Source organism: Primulina eburnea, unplaced genomic scaffold (genome assembly GCF_022965805.1).
Source record: "Primulina eburnea isolate SZY01 unplaced genomic scaffold, ASM2296580v1 ctg973_ERROPOS1174311, whole genome shotgun sequence".
Lineage (NCBI taxonomy): Eukaryota > Viridiplantae > Streptophyta > Magnoliopsida > Lamiales > Gesneriaceae > Primulina > Primulina eburnea.
This window is the reverse complement of record NW_027331729.1, coordinates 320,367-330,307: the sequence shown is the minus strand read 5'-3', so window position 1 is coordinate 330,307 and position 9,941 is coordinate 320,367. Positions and strand designations below refer to the sequence as shown.

The 9,941-nt window shown below is 37.2% G+C and overlaps 1 protein-coding gene and 1 pseudogene across 1 annotated transcript; one reads left to right on the top strand and one right to left on the bottom strand.

Annotated features, from left to right (window-relative positions):
• The first annotated feature begins 207 nt into the window (after positions 1 to 207).
• On the top strand, positions 208 to 3,621 carry LOC140822628 (probable LRR receptor-like serine/threonine-protein kinase At4g37250; annotated as a pseudogene).
• Positions 3,622 to 5,599: 1,978 nt separating this feature from the next.
• On the bottom strand, positions 5,600 to 7,494 carry LOC140822616 (cyclin-D3-2-like). Its single transcript, XM_073183411.1, has 4 exons — positions 6,783 to 7,494; positions 6,479 to 6,680; positions 6,183 to 6,313; positions 5,600 to 6,086 (listed from the first exon to the last, which is right to left on the bottom strand). Exons 1-4 carry the CDS (start codon positions 7,281 to 7,283, stop codon positions 5,823 to 5,825), a joined length of 1,098 nt encoding a protein of 365 aa, XP_073039512.1. The 5' UTR covers positions 7,284 to 7,494; the 3' UTR covers positions 5,600 to 5,822.
• Positions 7,495 to 9,941: the final 2,447 nt, after the last annotated feature.

Below are 9,941 nucleotides of genomic sequence, written 5' to 3'. Positions count from 1 at the left end.
TGTAATAAAAAAAAACAAAAATGTTTTTTGAAATTTAAAAAAAAAACAAAAATGTAATTTTGATATCAAATAGGGGCAAAATAGAAAAACCAAAAAACAGACCAAAGACACCAAAAACAGTTATTCTAATATGCTTAAACTTAATAAATAATAAAAAATAAAGAAATGAGTGTCATATCATTAATATTTTCTTGAAGTAGCATCACCTTCATTAATATATACTATCGCCAAGGTCAGAACAGAGCATTTTTCGTAAGAAAAGTGGTGAGCTGTTACTCTTCCTTCAATATATTGCATCTTCTTTCACACTTACGTCCTCCTCACATGGCCCTTTCTCTACCTTAAATACCAGTTTATTTCGTTGGATTTTATCTGAAAATCTCCGTTCTTGTTTACCTGTGGTTTTCTCTTGTTTCTGTAGGGGAAAAAAGATGTGACATGTGGGGTGATTGTGGTGCATAATCATGAGCTCTCCAAATTTCGATATCCTCCATTTATGGCGGTGGAGAAATTTTGCTTTTATTATGCTGCTTCGGGCTCGATGTTTCGGGCTGAACGCTGACGGGCTGCTCTTGTTGTCGTTCAAGTACGGTATTTTGAGTGATCCTTTCGGAGTTCTGCGGAACTGGAATGAATTTGATGAGACTCCATGTTCATGGAATGGGATCAATTGCGGGACTTGGGGCTCGGCGGAAGCTTATCTTCGGGTGACGGGATTGTCACTCCCGGGTTGCGGGCTTCTGGGATCGATCTCGTCGTCTCTTGGAATGATCGAGAATCTCAGATACCTTAATCTCTCGAGCAATTCCATTAATGGTTCCATTCCTGAATCTCTGTTCGGCGCTTCCGAGCTTCAAATTCTGGATGTTTCGAACAACATGATCACTGGAGAGTTTCCTGAGCTAGTGGGGACGTTGAAGAATCTTCAGGTTCTTAATCTTTACGACAATGCTTTTGCGGGGAGCCTGCCGCGAAATTTGATAGCTCTTACGAATTTAACAGTTGTTTCTTTGAAGAACAATTATTTTGTTGGTTCAATTCCTGGTGGATTTAATTCGGTTCGTATATTAGATTTGTCTTTCAATCTGATAAACGGATCATTGCCCCCAGATTTTGGCGGGACTAGAATTGTGTATTTTAACGTTTCCTTCAACAGACTCTCCGGCGAAATTCCGCCGGAGTTTGGGAGACAAATCCCCACAAATGCCATCATAGATCTTTCGTTCAATAATTTGACAGGCCCGATCCCAGATTCCAATCTTTTCGTTAACCAAGCTATAAATTCATACTCTGGCAACACGGGGTTATGCGGGAAGCCACTAAACAATCTATGTTCAATTCCATCCTCCGCAGCCACACAGCCTAATGTTTCTTCTGCACCAGACTCTCCTCCTGCGATTGCTGCCATTCCGAAAACTATAGACTCAGACCCAGAAACCTTCGCACCAGGTGGCGGAGATGCTGAATCTCCACCTAAAGGCAAAAGAACTAGGCTGAGAACTGGAGCAATCTTGGGAATAGTCATAGGAGACGCTGCTGGGATTCTAATCCTGGCATCGATTTTCATTTACGTGTATAATCTGAAGAAAAAGAAGAAACCGGACATCACCATCAAAAGGAAACAGAAAGTGGAAAAGACTTCGCCTGGACGTCCTCTAAATCATCCTCGGAAGAAGACAACTGGCTGAGAACATGGACTTGCTTAAAGAAACAAAGACACCCATCCGCAGGAGATGAAGAAGAGACATCCTCGGTAACCACGAATTCCTACAGCGAAGAAGCCGAAAACCCGCCAAGGAATCACGAAATGCACAGTCCCCAAGAACAGAAAAAAGGATCTCTGGTAACAGTTGACGGTGAAAAAGAACTGGAGCTCGAGACACTGCTCAAAGCCTCGGCCTACATTTTGGGCTCATCGGGGTCCAGCATCACGTACAAAGCAGTGCTCGAAGACGAAACCGCGTTCGCCGTCCGCCGGATTGGAGAAAACGGATTGGAGCGGTTCAGTGATTTCGAGAACCAGATCCGAGTGATCGCGAAATTGGTGCACCCGAATTTGATCAGGATTCGAGGGTTCTACTGGGGTTCTGATGAGAAGTTGATTATCTCCGACTTCGTTCCCAATGGCAGCCTGGCTAATGCGCGTTACAGTAAGTACTCTACTTAATTTACATATTCCGACGGTATAAAATTTTAAGAATAAAACGGACAAGTAGTAAGTAGTACGAGATTTTAATTGGTATTGTCGCACTTGAGTTGAACATAAATACGCTAGCATTGATTGAACAACGCAACTACCCTTGAAAAATGGATCGAATTCACACCACTTTTGCCACAGCCAGCAAACAATTTAGACTTCAAATTTTATCGTATTTTGGGTACTTCCATTGTAATTCGGCTGGATAAGCTCCATAGGAGCTTGTACTTGTAGAGGTTTTCAAATATAATATACTGGGTCAACATATATGTTATCTATATAACTTTTTCATATTTTATGTTCGCTTTTCTAATTATATAAAGATGGCTCGGATTTGACTAACTTTACAACGATGGAGATGGAGTAGGTATACCTGAAATGTACATATGTGTGTGTGTGTCTATTGCCAAGTCAACCTTCGTCCAGCGGCAGTTGCTTATTATCTAATTCCCGTGCGCAAGACAGCTAAGTCCACTGTCATCAGGAAAAATTTATATTTAATCTGCATGGAAAGGGACTGGTGATAGACAAATAGAATCTTTCTAGATACCTACATGCGCATTTTGGGTCTTTATTTTCAGGAAAATCTGGTTTTCCCCCTGGTCATATGCCCTGGGAAATGCGGATCAAGATAGCAAAAGGTGTGGCCCGTGGGCTTTGTTACATCCATGAGAAGAAGCATGTACATGGAAACTTAAAGCCCAGTAACATTCTTTTGGGTCACAACATGGAGCCTAAGATAGGAGATTTCGGGCTCGCACGGCTGGTAACTGACGATAATAGTTCCAAATTAGCTGGTGGATCAGCCCGGAATTTTGGGAGCAAGAGATCCACAGCCTCGCGGGACAGCTTTCAGGACTGTTCCACTGGGCCTACTCCGAGCCCGAGCCCTAGTGTGATGGGAATCTCACCTTATCATGCTCCCGAATCGTTACGAAGTCTTAAGCCCAATCCGAAATGGGATGTGTTCGCCTTCGGCGTGGTTTTCCTCGAGCTTTTGACCGGAAAAGTCATCGTATCCGAGGAAATAGGACACGGACTAGCGATCGGGGCACTTACATCAACAGAAGAAGACAAAGAGAAGGTGTTGAGGATGGCTGATGTGGCACTTCGTGCTGACATGGAGGGTAACACAGATGCCTTGTTGGCACTCCTAAAGCTAGGCTATGGTTGCATATCTTGTGTGCCACAAAAGAGACCAACAATGAAAGAAGTCCTCCAATCACTTGAGAAGATCCCATGTTTTTCATTTTCTTCATCATGCATTTATTCTCAATTGTAATGATGATATTAATTTTTTTTCCTTTTCGTTTCTTCTGTGAATATTCTACTGAAATATGTGAGTTATTGTGCTGATTTTGGACTATAATAATGTAATTTCATACTCTTCCCAAGCTATTAATTAAATTGTGTTGGTAATAATACACACAAAACAATTACTTTCTTTTATATCAAGTATTTGTGATTGGATGAATTTTTTTTTAAAATATATAAAATTAACTTATAAAATGTTTTATGATTACTATTAATATGAACACAAAAAGTTGGGTGAGATTGTCTAATATATCAATTTTGTTAGACGAATATTATATTTGGGTCACTCGTGAAATAATATTAAATATTTTTATGAAGTTGGAAAACTAAGATAAATGACAGATTCATGTCAAAGAAAGGAGGACAAATGAATGAGATTTTGAGTATTGCAAAATATAGCAGCAATACGGTGCTATCCAACAAAATAAACCGTGATTATTTTTACAATCAATATCCATATAACTTTGTACATTAAGCAAAGAGATTATACAAACAAAACAACCTATATTAAAGCAGTAAATGTCAAACATAAATACAATAATTGTCTGTTATTTATTTTTTATTCTTCAAGAAAAATGAGAATGATTGAAGGGGTTATGCTGTTAAATAGCAGCAACAGATTGTGGGAGTTTCGGGTTTAGCGAAATGAAAATGACTTTTTCAGTTGAATTTTTATTTATTTAGTAAAATATTACTAATTTTATCGATTAGTAGGGAGATTAGGATTCGAAAATTTGAATAAATGTAGAAAAAATATTAAAATCTTTTAACATTAAATACTTCATCTTTGAAGTTAATATTTTAATCACCATATTAAAATTCTACAAAAGACTAAGCTACGTTTGGTTGGAAGGATAAGATAAACCAATGATTAGTATGTAAATGATAAAGAAAATGATTGTGGTAGGATGGATTAATATGAGGTAAAATAATATTATGTTTGATAAGATTTTTAAATATAGGATAATTTTGAATTTTTTGATGAAAAGACGAAATTGCCCTTCTCCTTCGTGGCGGCGGCGGCCGGCCGGAAACGGCCGGCGGGGGGCTGCGGCCGGAAATTTCGGCCGGCGCCGGCGGTCGGCGGCCGGCGGGGGGCGGCGGTCGGCCGGCGACGGTCGTTGAGGCGGCGGGAAGTGATGGTGAGTTTGAATTTAAGAGAAGGGTAAAATTGGAAAAATAGGATGGATTAAGAGTAGGATAAATAATACTAGGGGGTGAGGAGGTATTATTTTAACCTGCCTAATATAACATAATCATTCATAGGAGGGATAAAGTGGGTTAAATAATCACGCGTACCAAACGAGGGATAAAGTAGGTTAAATAATATAAACCTACTTTATCCATCAAACCAAACGGGGCCTAAAAACATAATATAAAGGAACAGTTGGAAAACACTGAGATTATATCATGTGCGAGACCACAGTTAAGCTTTCACATATATACAGAATCCAATCATCTAACCTATAATCCAAATGGAATCAAACAAAGCTAATAATGGGAAAATGTAGCCTTTCGTATTATAGATTATTCTATTTTTGTCACTTGGATAGAAACCAAGCAAGAAAATGTCACCTCCCATTTAGATTGTTCCTTAAAATTGTGTGCTTCTGCTACTTGAGCCATATTCAAGCAAGAAAAAACTGATTAAACGAGTTAAGTCTGGTCGCAACTCGCAACATCATTTACCGGTGCAAATTGTTTGCTATTCTATATTTTACGGCCTACACAACACCAACTGAATGTTCAAGATGTGTTATGTGTATTAAACACATAGCAAACATCATGTTTTACAGAACACAACACAAGATGAGACAATAAACATAGAAGATTTAAAACAAATTTTCCGTGTATTCAAAAGCATGGCTCCACATGCTATAACAGAGATACTTGTCAAGAAGAAAAACAGTCGATTGCCAACCTGTCCAACATTGAAAAACATTCTTTATATCAAGAATTTCCTCCTTTGAAAAAACAACCAGAGACTTGGGACGCCCATCCCTGTCTCTGATCCTTGATCAACTAAAGAGGTACATTATTGTAATGAATTAGATACTCAGTCTGTGATAATATTGCTCAAGACAAAAATCTCAAAATTACTCTCCATCCCCCAATCAAAGAGATGACGAGAGGCAATTGTTAAATTAATAAGTCGACCCGTCACATGGGATTGGCAAGAATTACAATAACAAATAGTTGAAATGTCGCATAATTGGACTGACTTATGATAGAAAACATAGCAAAAAAGTAATTATGAAGTACCATGGCTAATATCAGATGAATGACAAATGAGAGTTCAATGAGAAGATGGTTAGCCACGCCAACAGGGACTGCTTAGTGAAGCCAGCCTCATGTGCTGATCCTGAGCTCTACTTCTCTTAAACAGAGGCTTTGGCGATGATGAAGCAGATGATGAAACGGCCCACAAGTCATTAGAGCTGTCAGAGCTAAAATAGGCGTCAACTACACCACTTGGACTGCTTGGTATGGACTCATGCTTGCGTTTGTGACAAAGTTTATGGACATGACCATCCAATATCTCCTTTACAAGTTCATGGCATTCGTCCAAATTTTCCTGTTTATATGATTCACAATCAAGAATGTTAATCTTGGTGTATAGTCCAAGGCGTGATCTCAATGTTAAACACCAAAGCATATTAATTCAGCAAACCTTGTTCATTTTGAACAAACTCAGGAACTGATTACGGAACTCCAAAACTTTACAAGGCTCAATCTCTCTAATAACATTTAGCATTGTGGCAGAAGCAATAACCGAAGGAATATAGCGCATGAACCTACAATCTGCATTCATGAGTACAATTGCATCAGAAGTCAAGTCATTTGAACCATGAAAAAATCACTATAAGATAGACATAATTACAGATCAATACACATCAGATCTCGGATTAAAATCTCGATTCCTAATAGTGAGGTCGAATCTTTACAGCAAAACAACCTATATCATACCTGTTATGATAGAGAGAATGAGACTCCGGCACCTCCCCAAAAACTCCCAATGCAGGCTTCCAATCAAACCCATTCTTCTAACAATGTGGTCAATGTATGAGATTGGAGTCACGGGGTTCATCTTCCATTTGAGAGTGGAAAGCACCAAAAGTTCCATTCTCTGAATAGTCTTCGCCTCAAATAGATATTTAGACTCTTCCACCTTAGATACACAAAAGCGAAAGCCCAAAATCAGCTAGAGGCATTTACATAAGCATATATATTGCAAACGAGCAATGGTATAAATGGTGATGAAGAAACGCACCTGAAAGTCTACGAGAAGAGGCACTTGCGTCTCTTCGACCTTTGCCGCGATGGAAAGACAGGCAACGGCAAGCAACCGACTCATCCATGGCTTATCCTTCTGGAAGCAAACGCTTGCAATGAATCTATCAAAGTAGTTCACAGCAAAAACAGAAGTCATGGCCGTGAATCCATAGCACGCAGTACCCTTTAACATCCATTTAACGGCCTCATTTCTCACCATTTTCAAATACCCATCCGAGTGTATCGCATCGCAACCCAAATGGGCTTGTTCTTTTTCCTTAGACAACAGGCTCAGAAGCTCGTCATCGTCCCAGAAAAGGTCGCGCTCACAAAGAAAAGCAAAGGGCTTTCCACCAATCTCATTAAAATCATCGATTTCCGACACCCTGAAGCCAGAACCAACACTCAAATCCTCATCAAAACGCTCTTCCTCGCAGTAAAGGGTATCAAAGATCGAATTTTGGAGAAGGGATTCTTGTTCTTGAAAATGAGAAACCATCTTCTTCTGAGAAGAAGACACAGGAGCCCCTGCTCATTATCTTATATATGAGAGAGGAAAGAACGAAAGATTGAATCTTGAGCTCTTTGTCATATCTTCGTTTGCTTGTTTTTTGCCCTTTTTTCCTCCCTTAGACACTGAAAAGAGAGGATGGGGGAGAGGAGTAGAGAGAGCGCTGTTATGGAGTGAGGGTTTTTTAATCTGTGCGACTCTCCACACCTGTCTTTTTCCTCTTTTTCATTTTTTTATTTTTTGCTTTTTGTTTTCATCTTTTCCAAGATTTTAACTTGCCACACCCACACAGGGTCATTTGGTGTGATTCATATTTATGATATTTTTTTGTAATACAAATAAATGTCCTCTATTTTATTATTTGAACATAGCATAACATAGAGATGTATGCTGATCAAACTATTAATAGCGATTCATTCAAAACTCGATTTGAGCTTGATTTCACTAAACTTGAGGTAAGTTCGAGTTTTAATTGTTTCTACTCGAACTACTCGAATAATTGTATATAATGATTTCTTTAAATAATAAATAAATTAATGATATTTTCATCGATATAAATACAAAATTTAAACTTAAAATAAAAAACCTAAAATTTTTCAAATTCGAGGTTGAGTTCGAACTCTATTATACTACAAATATTTTAGAGCATGATATCAAGTGATACTAAAATCAGACAGTTCTTTTCTAAGATCCGAAATCGACTTGGGTTCGTGTTTCCAAATCATGATCGGAATGTTATAAGAGGGTCAGGAGAGTATCACAACGTAACTTCTCTAATGTTTAAGTTCGAGACTCAATATATATGGTTAATGGTGCAGCTGAGGACGTCGCTAAAAACAATATATGAATTCAATAATGAATTTCGCAAACCCAATATTACAGGAAAAAATATGATGACCACATATATGAATTCAATAATGAATTTCGCAAACCCAATATTACAGGAAAAAATATGATGACCACAAGTATGAGGTGAGGAACCATATTCATGTGATAGAGGACCACACATTCATCCAAGGCTCGCCTACTCATGACATTCAACAGTTTCTTCCTATCTTTCTTGCACGTGGCTCGCCCGAGCTATGAGCTTGCGGCTTGCCCCTCCTCCTCCAAAAACATCCACGACGACCTTTGTTTTCGTGTTTTATCAGCAATATCTTAATTTACTTTTCATTTTCCCATTTATTCTTGACATAACATACACTTTAGCTTAATCCCAAAATTAGAGAATCAACCATAAGAGGCAAGCTTTTCCCCTCTTGAATGAGCCTTCCTTCCACCTTCACAATTTTCGCTTCTTCCACACAAGTTCATGGACCATACGACTTGTTCCAAAGTGTGTTCAAAGTATATAATTGAAGAATCGGCTCCCGCTAATTCTGCACCCTAATTTGGGTTAGGCTCTCACTAGGCTTAAACCATGAATTGGGTTTAACCATAATTATCATCGAGTAACTTGTTATTTTCACGAATCGAACTCAATTTAACTTGACTCGTGTGCACCCTTAGTATCGCATTTGGAACAAGACAAATGTCATATTTAAGATACATATTTATAGAATTTATATGCCAAAAATATCCATTATGGAAATTGAGTCTAAAATACAATTATTTAAAAAAAAAAGAAAGATAAAAATCAACTTCTTGAAATATATACGCATATACATACATATATTTGATAAGCTAGTCATTAGTTTAGATTTGATGTATTAGTTATCAAATTCAATTATATCATGACAACTAGATCTAACTTATGTTGTCTAAGCATTGACATTGAGCCAAATCTACAACTTGGAATCAATTATCATGTCTCATTATTAATTATGATTATTAAAATGCAACTAAGTTAGCTACTAATTTCAACTTGGGAAAATAATAAATCTTTATTTTTTAGAATTATAGGAACTTAATTCAAAATCTTTAGACTTCATATTTATACAAGGATTTATCTTCAAAAAGCCACTATGGGTTTTATTCATATACAGTTAAAAATTAATAGTTATCAAAATATCCATAAAAGCATTTAGGTTGTTGTATGATTTAGAATATTTGAGTTGCATCATCATCAGCAACTATAAATTTTGGTAAAACAACAAACGCTCGGTCCTACAAAATATAAATTTTTTCATCTTTTTTTTTTTTAATATTTTCCTACTCTTTAGATTTTAAAATTCAATCTAAGTAGTGCACATTAGTAGAAAATTTTAATAAACGAGTCAAAAGCTAAAATACTGATAGGAGATTCTCGCTCCTCTGGTTTATTGCTTAATGCCGTAAACATTCCGCAGTCAAACTGCACTCGAATTTGACCGTAATATACTAATCCAATAATTCGAAAAATTACTATAATAAAATACTATAATTAAAAATTAAATTCCAAAAAAAAAAACAATAAAGGAATTAAATCCCATGTGGAACTAAAAGACGTAACGTATGTTCCACGGGGGGGTTTATGGTCTCGATTATTGCAATGTCTTTAAAAGGTGACAACTCACAAAATGGTCAAGTTCCATGAAATATTCAAGAGGGTTGATAAAATATTTAACGTAAAATAATTTCTTTGGGAAAAATTAAGTGAATATATATTTGAAGAAAGTCACAGTACAAATTAAACCAATTATATAAATATTTATATATTTGGGCGAG